The 24,583-nt window shown below is 36.8% G+C and overlaps 1 protein-coding gene across 4 annotated transcripts in view; it reads left to right on the top strand.

The window, feature by feature from the left end:
• The window catches only part of LOC109087811 (calcineurin-binding protein cabin-1), a 91,413-nt gene that overhangs the window by 23,605 nt on the left and 43,225 nt on the right, over positions 1-24,583 (top strand). For 2 of the 4 annotated variants that reach the window (XM_042730212.1, XM_042730213.1), the window contains exons 21-30: positions 1,802-2,008; positions 2,099-2,244; positions 2,319-2,580; positions 2,705-2,869; positions 4,732-4,821; positions 5,414-5,598; positions 7,061-7,308; positions 11,751-11,816; positions 15,576-15,752; positions 16,943-17,367. In XM_042730212.1, coding sequence (XP_042586146.1) covers positions 1,802-2,008; positions 2,099-2,244; positions 2,319-2,580; positions 2,705-2,869; positions 4,732-4,821; positions 5,414-5,598; positions 7,061-7,308; positions 11,751-11,816; positions 15,576-15,752; positions 16,943-17,367 — 1,971 coding nt within the window. The remainder of the gene's footprint in view (positions 1-1,801; positions 2,009-2,098; positions 2,245-2,318; positions 2,581-2,704; positions 2,870-4,731; positions 4,822-5,413; positions 5,599-7,060; positions 7,309-11,750; positions 11,817-15,575; positions 15,753-16,942; positions 17,368-24,583) is intronic. The other 2 variants (XM_042730214.1, XM_042730215.1) reach the window with 2 other exon arrangements.

Here is a 24,583-nt window from a genome sequence, read left to right as displayed (position 1 = left end):
AGATTGCGTTGTGTAGATGTTGCTTGTGTTTTTGCAGGCATCTAGCAAATATTGAACTGTGCTTAGTCTTTGCAGCTGCTAGGTACTGCACCACTGGTGTAAAAGAAAAACAAACCAAAAAAAAAGTAAATGTTTGTGGTGAGTTTGGGTTTTTTAAAGAAGTTTTTTTTATTGGTTGGAAATATTTATGATTAGTAAAATCTCAAGTTACAGGTCAAGTAGGTTAATTTAGTGGCAAAAAGTTAATGTTGAACCAATGTTGTCATTGTTGACTAAAACTAAGATTAACACTAAAACTAGTGGTTGACCGATACTGTTTTTTTACTGTGGCCGACGGCCGATAAAAAGCCGATATAATTTTATTTAATGTCACTGAAAAAAATTATACTACATTTTTTAAAGGTAAGTGGTTGCAAACAATTTATTTTAGCTACATTTAATAATATTTTTTTTTGTAAGTTAGTCAACTAAATGTGTTTATTTAAATGTAGCTAAAATAAACTGATTGCAACCACTTACCTTAAAAAATTAGTAAATTCAATGAATCACTTTTATTCATTGTATTTAAGAAATTTGAAATCATTTGAAATGGGTAAAAAAAATAAATGTGTAAAATAAACATGCTTATACTTTAAGTGACAAAGTATCTTCACAAATAAACAAATATTTAATAAGTAATAAAAATGTATAAATAAAAAGGAAGTAAACACTGTAACCAACAGGGCACTCTATTCTGGGAAGTTTGTGTGCATTGGGAATCACATTTTTTTCAAATAAAGCCAAGGTAACACTCATTTTACTTACAGCACGTTTTGTGTTTGAAATGTGCGATACGGCAAAAGAGTGAAGATGAGATTAATTTGAAATGGGGAGTTTAATGTTTGTCGGTATTGTTTGTCAGTGAAGCTGAACTCTCCTCCTGTCAGCATTCAGTTTACACGGACCGACCGTCACACAGAGAACACGCGATCGTGCAGGACACACATCCACACTTCATAAGATCTCACAGCTAAGATAGGATTCGACTAAGTTTGCAAGGTTTTTGAAATTAGATGTTCATTAGTCATTCAAAGATTTGTTTAAATGATGTAAAAGCGTATTTGCTGAATGCTGATGGCGAACGAGAAAGTATTATAATGTTTGCCTTTCTATTACTAACAATATAAAAGCAATCGTTATAATATTTTTTTGTATACATTTTAATTCCTTTGTTTAACCATTCTATCTGATTATTAGACAGAACTGTTAACAACGACAGCGAACGAGGGAGAATGTGAGCACTGTGTGTTCAGGCACTGCGTTCTCAGTGCCGTCAAAATAAAACGAACGCATCGGCCAAACAGAAAAACTTATCCGCCGATGCCGATATTTGAAAAATGCCAAATATCGGACGATATATCGGTCGACCACTAACTAAACTATTAAAAATATTTTTTGTTAACTGAAATAAATCTGAAATGAAATAAAATGTAAATATTAGATGAAAATGTTCACCTTAAAAAAAGCTTAAATGAAACAAATATTGCAATGGAAGTTAACTAAATTAAAATTTAAATAAAATTGCTAAAACTAAAATAAAAATGAATTAAAGCTAAATAGAAATATTAAACAAAATACTAATATTGATAAAAGCACAAATTCATTTAAAACTTAAATGAAAACTGGATGTATTCAAATAAATGATAATTCAGAATATGAATAAATATTATAATAATATATAAATAATCCTAAAATAAAGCTGTTTTGGACCCTGATTACATAGTATTGATACATCTCTCTCTCTCTCTCTTCCGGTCTCTAGGTGGAGCTTCATTGGGATGATGCCGTCTTTATGTTTGAGTACTTTAAACCCAAGACCTTGCCAGAGTTTGACAGCTATAAGACCAGCACTGTCTCTGCTGACCTTGCCAACCTGCTTAAAAGGCTTTCTGGAATAATCCCACGCAACGACGGCCCCACAATCTCTGTAGATGATGTGTCTGCTTATATCGAAGGAGGTGCTCTCAAGGTATGAGCTCATCGACTTTCATGCGTGTATGCATGTATAGATCTTTTTATCTCTTCATCTGTCACTTAAAAGTATTTCTCTTTCTCCAAGGTGCCAGCGCTTCCAGAAGGAGCATCCCCGGCACCCCCTGTGGTTAACGAGCTGTACTACCTGCTAGCGGACTACCACTTCAAAAACAAAGAGCAGTCGAAAGCCATCAAGTTCTACGTGCATGACATCTGCGTGTGTCCAAACAGGTCTGCAACGGTTTTTAACATGAATGTAGTTATCTCAGCTGTAGGTGACTGTTGTCTCTCCGTCTCTCACGTAGGTTTGACTCGTGGGCAGGTATGGCACTGGCACGCGCCAGTCGCATCCAGGACAAGCTGAACTCCAATGAGCTTAGGAGTGACGGACCCATCTGGAAACACTCTCAGGCTGTGCTGACCTGTTTCAAACGGGCCCTGGAGATAGACAGCTCCAACCTCTCCCTATGGATCGAGTATGGGAACATGTCCTATGCCTTGCACTCTTTCGCTTCCAGACAGCTCAAACAGTGGAAACACGAACTTCCTCCTGACTTGATCAAACAGGTACTTCTGTTTGTATCAATGAAGAGTGAGAGGCATGTGATTGTGTACAAAACAATGTATGAGTGTGTGTTAAAAAACTAGAAATAAGAGATTTGTGTCAGTTACTGTTTGTTTGTTTTTAAAGATGGAAGAGCGCAGGGACTCGATGTTGGAGACGGCGTCGCAGTGCTTTCAGAGCGCCTCTCGCTGTGGTGGTGATGAGGAGGAGTGGCTCATTCACTACATGCTGGGAAAGATTGCAGAGAAGTGTAAACTGCCGCCCAAAGACTACCTGCATCTGTACAAAAAGGTGATGAGCTGGGTTACAGCTGGCCTGGTGGATAGTCTGATTGGCTATTGAGAATGCATGACATCTATCACCAGGGTTGTTTAATGGCATTTTTAGACCTGTAGATTGTCTGCTTTGTTCCAAAATGGGAGCTTAATTTGTTACAAAATTGCAGTTTCTTTTTAGGTTCTAGATTAAAGTGATTATTAAGTTTTGAATATGGATATTTTTCTTACAAAAATGCATAGATTCACTACAGGAGGCCTTTGTTCACCCCCTGGAGCCTTGTGAGACACTTTTTTTTTTTTTTTTTTTTTATGGAAGAGCACTTTTTATTTCATGTCTTTTGGACTGAAGGAACGCCCGTTTAGTACCATGAAACGGCTTTAATGATAAAAGAAAATTTTTAATATAACTCGTCTGAAAGAAGAAAGTCATATACACCTAGGATTCCTCGGCGGTGGGTAAAACGTAGCCTATTTTTCATTTTTGGGTGAACTAACCCTTTAATTCAAGTCACCTTTATTTCTATAGCACTTTATAAAACAGATTGCATCAAAGCAGCTTCACAGAAATAAAAAGGAAAATAGCAGAATCAATTATGGAAACGCAACTATGAAGATAATTCGGAATCTGCTGTAAAGCAGCTCTTAAAGACAATAGTGTCAATGTAATAAGTCAATTGACAAAGTTTAATTAAGTTTGGGTCAAAGCATACCAAAATGTGCCACATGTGAGGGGGTGTTTACATGAGACAGTTTTCAACTAAAAATGGAGAAACGGTTTGTGTTTTGGCTGTTCATTTACATGACAACAGTGTTTGAGGGCCTCATAATGCAAGCTTTTTTTAAAAATGATACCGTTATTTTCTCCATGTTAACTACAAAAACATCATGCAGATATGCATTACGTGTTCAGTTTGTAAATGCAAGAGTGTCTTTACAAAGTGACATCGCCAACTAGTGGCCTGCCAAACATAATACAATGTTTTAGCTGTTTTTCGCTGATAAGTGTAAATTGGGAACATTTTGACATCATTGTCATGTGTATGCAAACTTTTCAAAAATGCTAAGAAAAAGCTTTTCCATTTTTAGTATTTTGTTGCATAAATGTACCTGGAGTAAAGCTACCGTCTCATTGGTCAGAGTGCATCTATTTATGTTCTGGGATTTCACTCATAGCGTCATCCATCAAGATTGACAAGTTAACTCCATGGGTTCCATTGTGGCTTTATCTGTAACTGTTGTTGACACACACACACACACACACACACACACACACACACACACACACACACACACACACATATACAAATGTAAATAAGCCTTCATTTCTGCTCCACCTCATTAAATATATAAATAGAGATATAATGCATTTTCCATTAACTCTGATGCTGCTTGGTTTGTTGGTCTGTTGGATCAGATTGATTTTTCACCACAACCGAGCCGCTCCACAGTTCTTTGTCAGTTGGGCTGAGAGGGACCATTTTATTTAGGAAAACTCAGATTGATTGTTTTGGTGTGGATCCGGACATATTGCATATAGTGTTTATATGCCTAAATGATCTGAACTAAAGAAAAAACTTGCCAGGTTCCTAAATAAATGCTCTAAATCAGTCAGGTGTGAAAACACTTTAACAGTTCAGTGATACAGTTTGAGAATGATTGGGACACTCTGACATAAGTCTACTTTTAGTTACTTGATTGCAAACTCACCTTCAGGTCTGACTCTGTTTTGGAATGAAATGCCCACTTTTTTAGTTAGTTACTGGTGGAGGAAAATGAATGAAGCATGTAAGGCTGTTGCTGGGGTTTTATGTGTGAAAGTGGCTGTTGACCGCCCAACACGCATCTCATTACAGCCCTTTTGTCATCTCTCTCCAGTCTGCACACTACCTGCACGAGGAAGCAGCCAGATACCCACGCAAAATCCACTACCACAACCCCCCTGACCTCGCAATGGAGGCCTTAGAGGTATGTCGTGAAATAGAGCTCATTTGTACACTACTGCTCAAAAGTTCTGAGGTTTTTGGTCACCGAGGTTGCATTTATTTGATCAGAAATAAAGTAAAACAGTAATATTGTCAAATATTACTAAAATTGGAAATATTTGAATGTTCTGTTAATGTTTTCTATTGTAATTAATTCCTGTTATCAAAGCTGAATTTCCAGCATCATTACTCCAGTCTTCAGTGTCACATGATCCTTCAGAAATCATTCTGATTTGCTGCTCAAGAAACATTTCTTTTAATTAGCAATGTTGAAAACAATTGTGCTTCTTAATATTTTATAGCGTAATTTTTTCAGGGCTCTTGGTTGAATAGAAAGTTCAAAAGAACAGTGTTTATTTAAAATAGAAATTTATAACAATGCAAAAATCTTTATTGTGATCAATTTAATACATCCTTGCTGAATAAAAGTTTTCTTAAAAACAAAACAACACTGACCCCAAACTTATAAATGGTAGTGTACTGCAAGTACTCCTATACTATGACAAGATGTCTGTTAAACACAAGTTGCATTTGAATTCTTCCTGAAATATATCTCTTCTCTTGCGACTGGCCAGCTGTTTTTCCGCCTGAGCGCCACCATTCTGAAGTTGCTGGAGAATGAGGAAGATGATGGTGAACAATCTGAGCAGCAGATGAAACTACAAGAATATGAGCTGTTCTTCAACATGCTCGCTGAAGCTGCTGTCGGACCCTTTGCACGCGGAGAGGAGAAGACCGCACCCAAAACCAGCATCGACAAGTATGACCACAAACCTTTGAGGCCCTGTTAACACTAGTACGGTTTTGTTTTAAAACGGCATTTAAAAATGAATACGTTCCTCTTCTACACTGGCGTTTTCACTGCGTTTCTGAAACAATCTCTGTCCACACTACACAACTGAAAACACATGTCACATGACCATTCATGCAGGTACAACCATAGATATGTAAAGCTAGATGCCCTATTATTGAGATGGCAGACACGTCTACGTGCTTGGAGCGGTTCTTCACACAAAAATAGGCGTGGCCATTTCTAAATTTTATGGGTCTTGCTTCCAGTCTCATTTTCTTCCAGCTATTTTTAGCTGTATTTTTAGCTCTTTTTGCTGCCTGATACTGCAAATTGATGTGTCTTACCATATTATTTTAGTGTATTATCGTAATTATGTACACACTGGTTTTTAATGCAAACAGATTTACAGTTTACTGCACATTGTTATTCTTCTCGTTATTTCCCTATAGCGGCTAATGAACCAGACTTCCGCGTTTAGGAGTAAGGTGTATACAAATCTATGGGTACCACAATGAGCATGTTGTTATTGTTTACACGGTCATCAAGGATACGTAGAGCGAATGTGAGCAGCCAAGCCATTGTTTTCAAAAGTCTCCATTTGGTCTGTTTACACTGAAACACAACCCCAGAGTTTTCAAACTAAAATGGGGTCTGCAGTGTTTTCAAAAGTCTCTGTTTTCAAGGGTCTGAAAAGCCGGAGTAGTGTAAATGACAGGCATGACCATAGCAAAACTTATGCGTTTTAATAATTCCTTTGTCAACAGTGTCATCCACGCCACAAGGATGCGCTCTTTTATTTCAAATCAAAGCTAAATGCACGTAGAAACAGCGCATCCTTGTGGTGGGGATGACACAGAAGAGCATACACAGCCTATGGTGATATGGAGAGACACAGAGGAGACTGTTGACAAAGGAATTATTGAATAAAGTCGTTATTTTTGTTTTCTTCGCTTACAAAAAGTGTTCCCTTCGCTTCATATAACCCAGATTGTACGTCTGATGGCAGATGAAGTATTCTGATGACGACTTTCATACTTTTTATGGTGATTGACACTGTTATTTACTTTTTGTTTTATTGGATTGTAATAGGCCTCCAGGTTTTCATCCAAAATATCTTAAATTGTGTTCTGAGGACAAACAGAGCTTTTATGGGTTTGGAACGACATGGGGGTAAGTGATTAATGATGAAATTTTCATTTTGGGATGGAGTATCCCTTTAAAATGAAAACGTACTAGTGTAAACGTAGCCTTAAGCTTTAGGCCTGGAGGGCTTAAGATCGGAAAACATAGACTAAGATTCTAAGATTTCAATGGATTACCGCTGTATATCAAAAATGTTTAAGAGACTTTTTAAGATGGTCTTTAACGGTGTTTAAAAAACCTTACATTTAATAGAATCTTTCTGTGTTTTTGTTTTGTTGACCAACAGGGAAAAGCTTCCATCCATTAACGATGAGGACTCGCGCTCCTCAGTTGGTGTGAGTACCTGTCCGGGAGCGTTGGCCACCTCATCTGTCACTTCTGTGGTGGCTCCAACAACTTCTTTGCCTGGTGACGGTGCGGCAGGTGCGAGTTCTCCCCCGTACACGGTCACTCCGGTCGACCATGATTACATCAAACGTAAAAGCCTGCAGCAGAGGCACAGGCAGGGGCAGGAGCTCCAACAGCAGCAGGACGGTACAGTACAAGGGCCAGAGTATAACTCACTCACTTACTCACTCATGCACAGGGGAATGAGGATGATGAAGGTTATTTACTACTATGAAACTGAATTATGGGCTCTGGTGTACAATAACATCTCCTCCCACCCCTCCTCTTACCATCTGCACCAGGCCATAGAGGTTCATGGGAAAATGGGCAACATTGCTAACAGTGTCTCTGTGTTTTTTTTATTTTATTATTTTATTCTTTATTTGCTCTGATTCAGTTCCGCTCTGTCATTTCTAGCCTTCAGGTAATGAAATCAGATTTTCAGTCAGAATGGTTTAGGTTTATTCGTTGTTGTTTAAGCGGCTGAATTGCTTTTACGTCGTACACATCCAGTCCATCGAATTATCATCATTTTCTGTTTTCCGCTCTTTTATTTGCGCTTGCCATTCCTGCTCAAATTATGGATGTGCTTCACTGTTGTTCACCCAGTAAATCATGTTTTTATCTATTTTTTTTTTATAATTTGATTGGTTGTATCAACAATTTAAGGCAGCAGATGCTAGCTAACACTGGTGCTGATCTTGTGCTGTAGGTAACCTAAATTTCATCATGGTTGACCATTTATTACATTTTAAATTAATTAGGTCAGAAGTGTAGCAATGGTGTGGTGGAAGCTTCTGAGCAATGCAGTTCCCTGTAGCCTTATGGGAGTAGTATACATTATTTTTTTGGATGTCATGTTGGCATAAAGGTTTCACAATTCTCTACTATAATTGACTTTATCTCAATAATTCAACTTAGTAAGACAACTTGATATTTTTATAGACTTAATAAATTGCTGTCTCAACTTAGTGTTCTGCTTTGTAAGTTGACATAGTATCTTATTTATATTTATAATAACATCTTGTCATTTCAACTTAGTATTTAATTAATTAAAATGTAAGTCAACTTAGTATCTTATTTTTGATGTAGTATTTTATTATTTCATCTTAGTAAGTTGACTTTGTATCTTTAAAGTGTTTTATGGCAACTTTTTGAAGTGACTTCATATCTATGTATTTTTACTAAGTAAAAAATTACAGATGTCCACTTCATATTTGAATGTAATATTTCATTAGTTTCATTATTTCAACACACAACATAGGTTTCCACTTCAGTAAACCAACCCTATATCGTTAATTTGTGACATGTTTATTGAATATTGATTATACATAGAGCCAGTACATTTAGATTTATGTATTTAGCAGATGCTTTTATTCAATGTGACTTTTTCAAAGACAACAATTTATACAATTTTAATTTGAAGTCTGTTTTTTATAATATCAAATAAGCTAAATTTGGTCTCTAATGTTTAAAATGTCATAGTGCTCTTTGTCAGATTTTAGCATTTTTATACTGTGGTAACTTCTATCAGTTCTCAGGTTGAACCATGTTTTTAAGAGGTTCTGTGTCATAAAAAATATTATTCCAAAATAATATGAAAATTAATTCTTATCTCAAATTTCAAATTCACATAGTTTGAATATTTGAGTTTGAGATGTTTTGTAGTAGTAGTAGTTGTTTGAAAAGGGGCATTGCATAGGACACTTGATTAAATATTTCTTGTGGCCCGTTTTGATTAAATGGAGTCAGTATTTTTGAAACTGTGTCAGATGGTGGCGTTGGCCTAGTTGCTGAAGTCAATTTCAGCTTGGTGTGCTCATTTTCTGAAAACCAGTTCTTAGATTTAGTCACTTTGTTTTTTAGGTGGATTGTCAGGGGCTAAACTGCTCAGCTCTTGTTGTGTTCATCGACGCTAAATAACATGTGGCTTGCAAGGCTGTGAATGGACAATGTTTTTCAGATGTAGCCTACATATGATGTAGCTAAATAAATCAAATATGTGTGGAATATTTTATAATGCATTTTTTACGGTAAAGCCTATGAGTATTTCTCATTTTGCTTCTAGAGGTGCATAATTTATGGAAATCGAAACGAAATTGCATTCAGTTTAGTTCGATTATGAAATGGTGAAAGCTGTTATGCGCAGCTTGTCAGTGAGGAATGTCTCTGTGATCTGTAGTAAATGCTTGAGTAGTAAATGATTGAGCTGCTTATAATGCGCATTTGAAAAAGGAACACGAGTCAAACATCTTTCCAAACATGAGAAGCATTTATGAACCTATTGTCCAAAAGACAACATTTAATAACATGTTTTTACTCCAAACTCACTTCATAACATCAGTCGAGTCTTTGAAATAAAATCCTTCTGTGAGATTATGTGGTTTCTTACACAGAATGAGGCACGCAAAATTTTATTTCTAGGGTTGGGTATTGTTTGGGTTTTTTACGATACTGGTGCCAAATTGATACTTTTAAAATGTGTACCGCTAGGCATCTTTGGTTTCATCTTTTTGTGTAATTTAGATGAAAATGTGTACCTTTTGATCATTTGAGTGACTTATCAAAAGTTGCCAAATAATTTTTAAAAATAGCTGTTGCTAGGTGCTTTTGGAAGAGAAAAGTTGCTAGGTTAATCTGAGAAGCTGCTAAATCTACCAACAAAATTACTAAATTGGCAACACTGTTTACTCAGCTACCTATATGGGATTTTCCTGGAACGACGTGCATTATTACCTTTCTTCTGCGTGGCATATTTGGAGGTTCTGCGCGAGAGCGCCCTCTGGCCTTCAGATGGAGATTTACTACTGATCACAGAACCGTGCTTCACTGACAAGGTTTTAATGATGATAATAGTAGCGTTTTTCGATTACATTTTTTTTTTATTTTCTATTTTTCGTTTTGATTTATTTTTTTATTTGTTAATTGCAGATAAAATAATTTGAAGTGTTTCATAATTTATGAAAAATTATTTGTTAAAATCTGTTAAACCATCATAAAAATCATATAGATATGTCATATGTACAGGTACTAGAATAGATGAATAGAATAGATGAAATTGATTATTTTTAAACATTTTTAACTTGAGCGCTCATAACATGACTGGATTGCTAAAAAAAACAGCAAAACTGTGCAAGAACACACTTCATGTGTGAGCGACCCCTAAGAGGTGTGCTGTTGTTGTTGTTTTTCATTTAATATATTTACTGTTTACACTCTCTGTATCAGTAATCATTTTAATTTTTCCAGTTATCTTTGAAAAGAAGCATATTATAGCCTGCTAATGGATGTAGTGGATGGTTTGTAACTTTTTTTTTTCACTCATGACGTTAGTTGCTGAAAAAAACACCGAAAACAGTGCAAGAACACACTTCATGAGTAAGCGACCCCCTAAGAGGTGTGCTGTTTTTTTATTGGCTGTTATTTACTCTTTCTGTATTGATAATTATTTACATTTTTCCAGTTATCTGTGAGTAATATATCCCATAAAATAATTTATTATTAATAATATGTAGTGTTGCACTGATTGTTTTCATGTTGTATTTGTTTAATTATATATTTTTTTGTGGCTGGCCTCATCTCATTGCCTCACTGAAACCTTCACAACGGCTTGCTGCAGATTTGAAGTGTGATGATTTTTTTTTTTTTAAGGTGAACATTGTGACATGTTGCCCATATTCCTCAGTCGTTCCCATGGCCTGCTTTAGTCTCCCTGTCTCCCTGCTGCCTCCTGCCTGCTCCCTCTTTGCCTGCCTCTGACCTGCTTCCCACCTGCTGCTTCTTAATGGATGCATGATGGGTCAGCACCCTGATTCAACAAAGACTTCCCACAATGCACTCTGCACTGCTCTTTGTGCAAACTGACATCTGACCAACGTGTCTGCTGTGGCTCACATGTGCAAGGGAGATTGTTCTTGTGGTTTGTTCTGAATAATGTGGTTTGGTAAATACAGTGGGAAGTTTCAGCTGCTTTTTCTGCAAATGTTGGTGTGTGGATGAGTTTAGCTTATTGTCTTATTGTATGATTGTTGATTTGGAAGGCCCCGATATACTAACAGTGAAGTTCTTTCGTTTAGATGAATATGTAAATATGTGCTGCGTGTTTTCCTTTCAGTAACAAAATGGACAATAATCGGAGATTCGCATGTCAGTGAAGGCAGAGCTCCTGAACTCCCAAAATTATCTCAAAATGAAATTCGCTTTGGCTTAATTTTGTTCGAAATGCTGTCACAATGCTTGAAGTATATCGGGGCCTTAATGGGTGAATGTCACCAAAACACATGCAGGTCTTATTTCACCTCAAAATCAAAGGAAAATATATACTGAATGAAGACGATGATGCCTGTTTTTGCGTTGAGGCATCATTTTCAACACAATTAAGCACAATTTCCCCCAAAACGTGGTGAAATAGGACTCAGACATGGCTAGGTTTTTGTGAGATTCACTCTAATAACCTCTAAAAGCTGCTCTTTTCTCATCACAACAGAAAATGAAAGATCTCCTCTATTTACGCTATAGTGGGACCCAAATATACAACTGAATGACTTTCCAGATTATGAAACGTGTTCTAAATTGAATTTCCTCTACAGCTGACTTCTCACATGACCATGACTACTGCCTGTGTCTCTCTGCTTTGCGACCAGGATTTGTATATGGTACAGACGCCCTTCCTCACACAACCGATAGCACAAAACTGCTGGCTCGCCCATCATTCCTCAAAAGCAGGGCTCTAGTTTCCCAACGAACTCCAGCAGTCAAGCACCCTGAGCACCATAGAGCTCAACAGTGACTATGCATTAAGTTTTACAGAGGGCTTGGTTTCCATTTTCCCTTTTGGAATTTCAGAAAATTGTTTAATACAGAATTTTAAGCCTTCAAGCAAACTAGACAGCTTAAGGATGTATGATAAATCACATGTGATTATCATGCGCATCTTGTCAGTAAAGCCGGTTCTGTGATTAGTAGTAAATCTCCATCATGTGCTTTCAGATGGAGCAGCATTTAATACACAGAGGCGTAGTTTACTGACAAGCTACGCAATATCACATTCATAATCAAAGGTGATTCATCTGCGGTTATGACTTTAATTAGCACTTCTCCATTGTTTAAAATCTCAGTAGGTCTTTTACAGGTATTTTACCTGTGCATTGCATTACGCATTGTATTATGTAGTGTTTTAGGGTTGTTGGAAATGTCCAAAAATGTAACAGAAAAAGTGGCGAAATCCAGTCATTTCAATAGGAATCCACGTGAATGGGAATTTTGTGTGATGGTAAATGATTTCCCTAAACAGATTTTGCAACAGGTTCAGCAAGATCGCGCAGATTTGCTGTTGACCAACAGTAAGCAATTTGGTTTCTTTGTGAACTGTGCGTCATACGTCGCTACACTATTAAAGGGTTACTCCACCCCAAAATGAAAATTTTTTCATTAATCACTTACCCCGATGTCGTTCCAAACCCGTAAAAGCTTCGTTCGTCTTTGGAACACAATTTAAGATATTTGGGATGAAAACCGGGAGGCTTGTGACTGTCCCATTGACTGCCAAGTAAATTGCACTGTCAAGGTCTAGAAAAGTATGAAAGGCATCATCAGAATAGTCCATCTGCCATCTGTGGTTCAACTGTAATGTTATGAAGCAACGAGAATACTTTTTGTTCACAAAGAAAACACAGATAACGACTCTGTGTCTCTCCGCATCACTGTAGCACCATTTTGGAGAATATCCGCTGAACGCTGGCTCCGTACGATCTTCTGTGTCAGCCACAACACAAGGATACGTTTTCTATGTGTATTTACGCTTTGATCTGAATGAAAACAGCGCATCTATGCAGCGCGGCTGACACAGAAGAACGTATCCTGCCTGCATTCAGCGGATATTCTCCAAAATGGTGCTACAGTGAAGCGGAGAGACTCAGAGTCGATATGTTTTTTCTTCACGTACAAAAAGTATTGTTGGCGCTTCATAACGTTACGGTTGAATCACTGATGACAGTGAGTGATGGAACACGTGAACGTAGCACACGTTAGACACGCGTTTATGTGGCAGAGCGGCTCTCTCGCACTGTATGTTGTCCAGTCCTGTTCCATTCACACAGCGCGTGTGTTCCAAGAATACGGTTGTGATTCCTGAAAATGTACAGGTGTGAGTTCTGTTACAGAATGCAGTTGTCACGCCTGTAAATAACAGAACTGTGTGTGAACGTAACCGTATTAAGGACTCAAATACAGGACTGACAACCGTATTCTGCCGCTGTGTGAATATGGTAACTGTAAATTGAAACTGTAGTTTGGTTGTGTGCTCTGCTTTTGAGGAAAGTGACCCCAACACCCACCATTCTAATATTTACTGTGGGTTACATCAGAGATTATTATGCAGTAACACATGTCCTTTTCAAAACAAATGTCCCTTTCTTCTGTGCAATTAATTTGACAACACTCTTACTCCATTGGTGATTTCCCCCTTTAATCAGATCAATCTTTTCTTCAATTATTTTTTTCCTGTCCAGCACATAACCGGGTCCCATCTAGACCTTCATTGTGTATTTAACATGCACTTGAGCTTCTGTTGAAAACTGCAGCAGACCAACTAATGGGCCTCCTGGCAGTGTTGGCCTAAAGCTGCTAATGCGCTCTCCAGGAGGCTGCAATTTTACGCTGACACAGCGCCATTTTTCCCATTCACGCTGAGTGTGCGGGTGCGTTGGTGTTCTGTGGTGGAGGGGAAGGGGGGTGTTGCCACCACACTCTATGTCATGTCATGGAGGTGATGGTGTTTGCTAATGAATTTCTACCCTCTGTGCCAAATGCTGACACTCTCAGCATGCTCAGGGGCTTTTTCTGTTTGTTTGCGGGCAGCACAAGAGGAATTACATTAACTTTCTTTTCTGGGCTTGCTGAGAAGCACAGTATTTTCAAGCGCTTTGCTCTACCTCAGGAGCAGGCTGATTCAACACTGCATTTGAAACGTGCACCCTGTGGTCATGCCCTGTAACCTCTGACCACAGACCTGGATCAAAACCACTGCCCCTGTTAAAGGAATAGTTCTTCTTTCATTAATTACTCTTCTTAATTTCCCTCCAAACCTGTAGGACTTAAAGGAGAAAGCCCATGGAGCTGTTTGAAAAGGCAAAAGTACAAATGAAATATGAGAATTACTGTGAAAGGAAATATTAAGAGTAAATAACTACTTAAATTTAAGTCTTTTCTGCACATTTAATTGCATCAGAAGACTTGGAATACAAGTCATAGACTACTTTTTTGGTACCTTACATCCCTTTTGACAGTGTTTGTCCTCATTGACTTCAAGCAGGTAGAAGCGAAACATTACAACAAAATTTTGTATTCTGCATTAGAAAGTTAAGAGCATATGGGTTTGGATGAGCATGAGGGTGAGTAAATAATGAAAGAATTTTCATGTTTGTGTTCAGTTGAGTGCTGCAGTGATGTATTTCTTTTTTTAATGGCAACCATCACCCTGGTTCTCTCCACACAGACCAAATAAGATTTTTCAGTTTAGGAATTGTGCTTTGGATTATTGCAGAAAATAAGCTCTGTGACCAACAAAAGTTTATGATGAACTTTGAAGCCTAAATACAATTGCCAGAAGTTAAAAATTAAAGTTAGCTTCCAAATGCCTTTAATTACTATTTATTTAATTACTATAATACTGATTTCTCGCTAGAAATAACATCAAAAGTGCAAAAAGTTAGTCAGAAATATACATTTACATACAAACTGACCACCAAACGCAGCTTTCAGATGTCATCTTTATTTATTTATTTTTTTGCTCAAACGGCACAGAATGGAACGCACAGTATTTCGGGATTTTGTCCGAAGGCAGCATTTTAGAGCTTTCAGACGCAACTGTAATATCTTTAAAAAAAACTCACGAGTGGGATATTACTGGTGCATTTTACGTCAGAGAAAAACATGGACATTTCTTGGGCTTGTGTTAAACACAGACCTTATTTCAGGCATTTAACCAAAAACCCATTCATAAAATCCAATTACCCACTCAACTGGATTCTGGGTTTTAGGATTCATTCTTGCAGCACTCTATTACTATTCCTTTAATTTGTAGAAAATGATAGTAAATGCTCTCAGGTACAGAATTCTAATTTCCCTTCCTCTGTTAAAATCCAAAACCTCGTCCCAACATAAGCCTGCCTGCTCTTCAGGTATAGCTACCATTTGTAAATCTGTCTGTCCAGCAAATGTTTCCAGCCTTGTGTTCATTGGAGGATTTTTACACAATTCATCTTGGGATCTCTGTTGCTTTGTGGATTGTGCTATTTGGGTGAATCTGAAACAATCTGAACAAAGGGTCTTTTTAATTATATGAATATTTACAAAGGATGAAGGTCTTGTTGAATGAGTGTAATTGTGTGGTATATTTTTTTTCCCTAAATCAGAGCAAAGTCAGGACAGCGTTGCTGGCTTGTCAGACTCCAGCTCCTTGCAGGATGTCTTCATGGATGCCACCAGCTCACAGGACAGCAGCCACAAGGTCGATCCTGGGAAGTGTAGTATTTTTCCGGAAGAATCAAATGCCACTGGAAAAGAGAAACCGGCCACAATAGAGGACGCAGGTGTTGATCCCAGTTCTTCTAAACACGTACATAATGCAAAGTCTCATTACAATGTGTAAAATTAATTTGATATTTAGTATTAATATTTAACATTTAGTATTTTACATGGTTTGTTTTTATGATATTACACTACCATTTAAATGCTTGTGGTAAGATTTTTTACCTTTTTTTTTTTTTAAGATTTTCCTTTTTTTTTCTATTTTCAGCAGGAACACTTTAAATCAATTAAAAGGCTTGTATGATATTTCAGTTTTAAATAAATGCTTTTATTTTGAACTTTCTTTTTCTGCTGCATCACAGAAAAAAATATTGCTGTGTCCACAAAATATTGAACTAAATGATTCTTTTAAGACTGCAGCACGTTTCTAATGCTGAAAATCCACAGGAATTAATTACATTTAAAAAAATATTTAACAACATTTTTTTTAAAGGTTTTTTTTTTTTTTTTTTTTCTGTATTTCGGATCAAATAAATTCAGGCAGGGTGAGCATAAGAGACTTAAAACGCTCCCTGAAAAACTATGCGCAAGTGCACCGAGGGTAAAAGCTACTTTAAACGCAAAGGATGCTCACACCAAAAGTTGATTTAATTCAGTTTATAGAAGTTCATTGATAAAGAAAATCAATTTATGACATTATTTTTGACAGCATCCTCATTTTACAGCATTTTTACACAAGTGCCTAAAACTTTTAACAGTACTGTAGCTTTGCAGGTAGGATTCTTGAAGCATCTTGGTGACGTTTCTTCTGGATTTAGTCGGTCTCAGTTCGTTCTGTTTCTTCAAGTCATTACAGACAGACTGATGATGATGAGATCAGATCTCTGTATGGAGCACTTGCTGTTGTCTGACAAAAATCTCACTTTCCAAATTAGTAAACTGATCTTTCCTACTGATACACTACAGCAAAATATGAAACCAGTTTTTGCCTGGTAAAAAAAAAAAAAAGTGTTGTAATAATTTTGGCCACCACTGTAAATAAAAATATATATAATAATATAATTTCTTAGGATTTTCCTAGCTATAATTTCTTAGAACATGTCTGGCAAAACTTGACAGTTTTCATAAAATTAAACCAATATCTGTCTTGCCAAGAGCACAAAACGCAGTAGATTATCTTCTCCTATTCTGCTGCTTTTTACAATCAATATCTGCAGCTGGTGGTCACCTCTGCCCTCTTGAAATCCCACAGGCCCCTTGGAGGACAAGAACATGGATATCAGCTCGGCCACACTCTCTCAAGAATCTTCAGTCACACAAGAGTCTTCGGACACCACCTTATCCAACACGTCCCCTGAGGCCTCCGTCCCCAAAACTCCTACCTCAGACACCCCGACCCAAGCGCCACCTCATCCGCTGCACACCGCCCAACCACACAGACCTCACCCCCAGACCAGCTCCTCCAGTGAGGGCAAGCGCAGGCCAGAGCCGCCGCCGCCGCCTCCGCTGGAGGTGATAGAGCTGCCTAAGTGTCTGCCACCGGGACAGAGAGAGCAGAGGAAAACACTAGTGCATGTGTGTGTGAGGTCTCTCTTCCTGTGTCTGAGTCGCTTCCCGCAACACTACAAGAGTCTCTATCGTCTGGCACACCTATACACCTACAGCAGGACACACAAGGTGCGCAAACACACATACACTTCATACACACACCACACAGTGAATCATTTCTGGGCCACTGAAATACAGGAATGCAAACTTGCATTATAATATATTAAAGTACAGTTTAATTTTTCTTCCCGAGGGCGCATCTGTTTCACCTATGATGAGTTTGCAACCCTGTTGTAGTAACGATTTTCTAAAGGACTGCAGTTAACAGTTTTTAAAAAACTTTTAGTAAAGTGTCATGAAACCCCCCTGTTTTAGCACTGGTTGTTCACACCATTTGAAAAAGAAATGGACATGTAAATCTGTTGAAAAGTGGGAGTGTAGAGGGTGGGAAGAAGGGAGAAAACAAACCAGTAAAACACAGACCTACAACCAGAGGTGGACAGTAGTGGAGTATTTTTACTCTGCTGTAAAAGTACTTTTCAAGTGTCTGTACGTTATAAGTGTTTTTCTTTTTAATTCACAACATTCCAAAGCATAGTATTGTACTTTTTACTGCACTACGTTTCATATTAAATATTTAATACTTAATTAAATTAGAAATCTAGTCCTTTCTTAATTTACTCAAGTAAAAAGTATCACAAAATTTTACTTGAGTACAAGAAAATACTAAAATTTTAATGTCTGTAAGTATTAAAGATAAAAAAACTAAATGTAGGGCAGTAAAAAGTACGACATTATGTTTTGGAATGTAGTAACATTTTTCCAAAGAAAACCACTCTGATAAACTACAGATACTTTTTAAATTTGAGTAAAGTAAAAATTCTTCAATACTTTTATTTCCTTTCCGATTATTAGACAGACTTCTATCCCTATTAGAAAGAACTGTTAAACTGTGACAGCAGACCATGAAGAGGGCGAATGTGAGCGCTGTGTGCTGCTCAGGTGCTGCCGTTCTCAGCGCTGTCAAAATAAAAGTCCTGCCTCGAACACATTGGTCAAACAGAAAAATATCGGCCGATGCTGGAAAAATGTACGGATTATATATTGGCCTTGCCAATATATTGGTCGACCACTAGTCAAGTGTCGTGTTACTGATACTGGTATAACATTAATATTGTTATAATATGCTATAATCAATATAGGGCTGTGCAAATAATCGAATGCGGAGCAGCATTTACTACGCAGAGCCATAGTTCACTGACAAGCTACGCAATATCACGATCATAATAGCAGGCGATTCAACACCGATAATGAACGTGACATTGTGTAGGTTGTCAGTAAACTATGGCTCTGTGTAGTAAATGCTGCTCCATCCGAAAGCATGTGATTAAAATTTCCTGATAATTTACTCACCCCCTTGTCATCCAAGATGTTTATGTATTTCATTCTTCAGTTGAAAAGAAATTAAGGTTTTTGATGAAAACATTCCAGCTTGTAGTAGATGTCATGGACTCCAAATAAACAATTCCAGACGATGAATAAGGGTCTTATCTAGCGAAACGATTGGTCATTTAAAAAATAAAATAAAATTGTATATGCTTTATAAACACTTTTCTCTGACTTCTGCCGACTGTCAAAACTGGAAGCCGCTCCGGTGGATGACATGGCACGTCAGCGTTGCATGATTAGTGACGAACGCAGAGAGAGAACAAAACAAAACGCTGTTCATGAATTAGAAGCACAAAACGGGGATTTATTAAGGAAAATGTCTGAGGATTTCGATATAAGCCAAGAGGAGACTGGTTTTCCTTTGCTAAAGTAACTTTGAAAGGCTTTGAAACAGGCTTCATTTTCTACATGCAGATTATTTCTCATTGATTTGAAGTATATCCATGACATTTCTTGACCGTGTTAATGAGATTCACCTCATTTGGTCTCACCCTACAATTGTCAGTGTTAGCGTTGGGCTGCTCAAACAATGTTTTGTAATCTCCACTGTATTTATCATTTTAGGTAATCATACCGCAAATGGCTTGTAGTTATTGTTGTCTCTGTACATAACACTGGAAAGTGTTTTGACACGAAAACAGATACACATATGCTTTATAACAACCATTTACTGCACAAGAACATCAGCGTCAGCAGATATGTGTCTATCTCCAATGCTAACTGAGCCAAGAGGATGATATAATTTTCACCAGTGTGTGTGTGTTTGAAGCCTATGCATGGTGGATGCCACTACCTACAGATATTAAGACTGGGCGTTAAAAACTGTGCCCACTAGCCTCATGGGCGCAAAAAAGAGCAGTAGTGCCAAGTTTAGCCCAGTGCCAGAATGTTGTGTAACACCCCTGACCACTAAACAAACCACTTACACTTGCCTGAAGCCTAATGTTTCCGCTGCAGTTTGTTTTTTGACTTGTGGTTGATATGTGAAGTCGAAAGGTGTGCACATGAGGTCAGTGGGGATTCCCCATACTTACTTTACATGTGGTCAAGTCATGTAAAAACCCCTGCTAAATAGCTCAACTTCCTGCTCAAATGGGCTGAAGGCCTTTGTAAGGCACAGCAGTGGTGTGCACATAAGCCCTTCAGATGTGATAGAATTAATGCAGAAGAAGAGAAAATGAAGTACTGTATTGCTATTATAAAAGTACTTAATCAAATGATTATGAAAAACATTTGACATTTTTGATTCATTCATTATCTGTGCAGTAGCTGTTACTATATTGTGTGTTTTGGATGGCTGTTTTAACCAATCAGCACCCAACTATCCATTTTGTAATTATTAATTTGAATGATTATAAAGATAACGGCATATGATATATTTCATAAATAGTCGTATTCGTTTTATAAGGAACAAATTCACAAGTTTATATAAAATTTTAAATGCACTGCCATTTAAAAAATTGCGATCAGTGGCAGTAAGAAACAAAAGAAAATAATTTTTTATTTGAAAAAACCTTTGAGAACCTTTGAGAATGTTTCAGTTTATTTTTATTTAAAATTAATGCTGTTCTTTTGAACGTTTAAAAAATGTATTATAGTTTCCATAAATGCATATACTAAGCAGCAGCACAACTGTTTTCAACATTTGATAATAACCAGAAGTGTTTCTTGAGCAGCAAATAAAATAAAATAGAACCATAATTAATGTAAACATTCAGTTAATATTTATCAATATTTATTTGATTACTAAATGAACCCTCAGAACAAACAGATTAATTCAAATAGATTTATCTAACTCTAGGTGTTAATTGAGTTTGCGTTGTAAGAATAACAGTCTGAAGTGACGTGAATGATTTACATCAAAACATCTACTAAAGGAAACATCTGCTGTGGTTTGTCTTTATGGCAAATTCACCATGACCTGTATACCAGGAATGTCTATTAGTATTTTTTCCCAAGAGCTCCATGTGGCGATGTGTGGTTTTTTTTTTATTTTTATTTTTTTGGAGCCACCCAGATGCAAATAGAGGAGCAAAATCACGATTTGTATTGATGTTTTTGTGAAGGAGCATTTCAGACTGACTCATCTTACGTATGATGACATGCCATCCTGCACTTTTTCACTGATATGCAAGAAAAAATGTCATTGTCGTCATTCCAATTTTCTTTTTTTACCTTTTTTTTTTAAACAATAATGCAAAATTCAGTTTCATGGCCAGTATGAAATATCTGTGGTTGGTCAATTTTCTCAGTTATTTCACCATTGGCCAGTGTGGCATGGTTGTAATTTTGGGCCCTGCCTGGAAGCATATTACAGCATTTGTTCGTAATAGAAACCAACATTTTAAAATCATTGTCATACAGTCCCTGCATGTGATTATCTCTCTTTCTTTCTGTTGAATTTTCTTTGAAAGCTTTAGTTTCCCTTTCTGTGGAACAATAGCAGATTCCATTGCAGCAAGAAAAAAAAGTTTTGTTTTTTTTTAATACTGAAGATTGATATATCCATAGCCATGTATAATAATATCAGTGACTGCTTAATGGAAGAGGACATAGCAAAGCAACATTGGGGGTGTTGTTTTTTACAGTAGAGTAGTCTAAATAATGACTGCTGGCATAACCTTCCATATCCTGCCTTTTGCACTCTTTTCTGTTTTGTTCTTTCTCTCACTGTCATATCTTGAATTACGATAACTAAAGGAGTGCTTCAGTCCTATATGATAGTTTTGTTATCGTTTACTCACACTCATGTCACTGCAACTTCCTGTCTTCCTTGAAACACAAACAGTGAATTACTGAAAATGACAAAAGCACCGTGAAAGTATCATATTTATAATATATAGTGTGTATAATATATCATAGAAGTATGATAGCTTTGTGTGGAAAAACTGACTGAATGTTACTCACTGAAGATCATGAGTTCTTATGAGAAAAGTAGCAGTTGCCTGGTTCTTTAACAAAAATAATTTTTTTGAGTCTGAGGTTTTCAATGAATTGTTTGATCCGGTTCACAATACCCGTCCCAATGATTTATTCACAAATCGCAGTGGTTAACAGCTCATTGGAGAGGAAGATTATCATTGAATAATGACTTAAATTCAATCTACAGGGCTCCAGATGTGGTTTTGTTCCACTTCTGGCCCGTTTGCTGTTTAATGTTTCTCTTACACAACAGAAATGGCAGTGTTTATAGGTTAATCGAAATGGTAATGGCACCAGTGCAACCTCTAAAAAAAAATTTAAATCAGTCGCTCAGGCTGGAAAAAATGTTTAGTCATAGTCCAGAGACTTGGCAGGGACGTTTATCGCTGAAAAATAAAATTTCATTCTATTATATGAGAAGACTAAAAATACAACGCATGGATTATTATTATGGTGCTTTTGCATCCTTTTTTGAAGCTTGAAGTTTCAGTCCATACACAAGGAGCCAATACTTTATTCAAAATGTCTATTACATGTCAGACTTGGAGTTACTATATCATCTCTCTTTCTCTATGTCTCTCTCTCCCCATTGCATGTGTGTTTGTGCTCCTTTCAGACACTTTCTTACCAAACAGACTCACATATGTCATCTCCATCCCTTCACACTGAGAAATCTGTCTGATCTTTGAGCAGAGATTGTTCAGCTCTGAAATTGAATCACCCCGCCATGACAAGCCAGAGATTTCATAACAGCCACAACACGTTTAATTGCACCCGACTCGTTCCCAATGCGAAAGCATGGAAATTTAGCTCTCGGATTTAATGAGTGGCCCCAAACAGTGTTTGAGCTCTCGTTTGTACAGTGTGTGACATACAGTGAGAGATACGTGTGTGTCTGTATCCTAATAAAGAAGTCAGACTGCAGCGTTCTAATGTTATGTGTTCATTAAAGGTGAATTAGCGGTGTGGAAATGGATTTGATGGGATGATACAGTGTAATTATATTAGAGTGTCACAAGAGTTTGGATTGAGCTTTCAGTCTTTAGCCGTCTAATGGGAGCTGTGTGTCTACAATTTAAAGTTGTTTCGGTGTTTTCTTGCGTTCAGTTAATCAGTTCATTTAAAGATTTTTATGTATAGAATATCTGGATGGCCTGCTAGGTTAGATTAAAAATTACAGTACTGTATTTGCAGGTCCACAATGCAATTTGACTTAACCGATTTCCAGTGTGACAAATTAACATGAAGTGTTGCCAAGTCCCCAGTCTTCCCATGGATTTGGGCTACTTTTATATTGTTGCTGGAGGTTGTTATTTTTATTTTTTTTAGTCAATGGGTTGAAGTGAAACCTCTCTCCCCCCAATAGAACACAATTTTGTAAGCCAATTTGCCCCGGAACATTATTGGGCTCATTTTGGCTATGATTTCGCTAGTTTTGAGTATCAGTTGGGCTTGTTTTAGTAAACAGACCGGGCAACACTGACTACAAGAAAACATTTTTACTCAAAATTGGACTAAAATTGCAAAATAATCTTATTTTGTGAGGTTATGTGACAATAGTTTAGCATAATATGATATGAAACACTTTGTAAGAAATGTTATTGAAAAAAAAAAATGTTACCTGCAGCATATTAGTTCACATACTGTTCACTTTAGTACCCTTCAAACATTTATTATTACTTATTGCAAACTCTATGTATAAGACATGTTCGAAAACAGTCAGTGGGCAGTATGTACTACCTGTACACTACACTTACAGCCTACTGCATGCACTTGTACACACATTTTTAAAAACCAACAGACAGTATAAATACTAGATTTCATGTGTCAGTAATATATCGTATTGCAATTTTAGTAAATGCTTACTACCTAATGCATACCTTTTTCAGAAACAGTAGGCAGTGTACTGTCTGTACTAACACTGCAAGCTTTATAGTCTAATGTAATACAGTTTGAAATGTTTATCAGTACCTATTGCGTCACCTACTATTTTCTCTATAACTAGTAGGTGATATATATTAGTTACTAAAATAACAGCATACTGCATTAAAGTCATGTGACAGTTTAGTGCAATACAGTTTGAAATATATTTATCACTACCTGCTGCATACTGTGACATTATTTTCTGAAAATTTGTAGGCAGTATATAGTATATACTATCTCTGCATACTGCTTTATTGTGTATTGTGGTGTAATTATGTTCTTTTTTGCGTGTTTTTCTACCACAAGGAGTTTCACTTTGAATTTCGTTGAACAACTGTACAATGACAATAAAGTATTCAATTAAATTTAAAGTCATGTGACACAGTAGTGTAATACTGTTGGAAATGTTTGATGCTACCTACTGTACCTCGTGCTGTCACATTATTTTCTCAAAACTAATATGCAGTATACATTATGTACTATCACTGTATACTGCATTCAAGTCACATGACACTATAGTTATATACAGTTAGAAATGTTTATTGCTAACTACTCCATACTATCACATTATTTTCTCAAAACTAGTATGCAATATACAGTATATACCATCACTGCATACTGCATTAAAGTCACATGAAACTGAAGTTTAATACAGGTATAAATGTTTACCTACTCCATACATGCTTAAAAAATGATGGGTCAAAAACAACCCAACTTGGGTTATTTGGCAACCCAGTGCTGGGTTAATATTGGACAGAACACATGCTGGGTTATTTTGGCCTAGCTGGTTGGGTTAAATGTTTTTAGGTTGTTTCATTTAATTTATCTATTGTTTGAAAATTATAATATCGTTGGCTTAAAATGGGCTGGAAATTAAAAATCACACAACAGCAATAATCAAAAGATGAACATTTATTATTAAGCAAGAACACCCATGGGCAAAATACAAGGCAAATTTAATTTATTTGGGTGAATGCAGCATAGTTTACAAAATTACATACATTTAAACAACCACAAGTAGCATTTTAATTTAAGTGTATTCAACCATTCT

Source organism: Cyprinus carpio, chromosome B8 (assembly GCF_018340385.1).
Source record: "Cyprinus carpio isolate SPL01 chromosome B8, ASM1834038v1, whole genome shotgun sequence".
Lineage (NCBI taxonomy): Eukaryota > Metazoa > Chordata > Actinopteri > Cypriniformes > Cyprinidae > Cyprinus > Cyprinus carpio.
The sequence above is the reverse complement of the archived record's forward strand: the minus strand, read 5'-3'. Positions and strand labels throughout refer to the sequence as shown.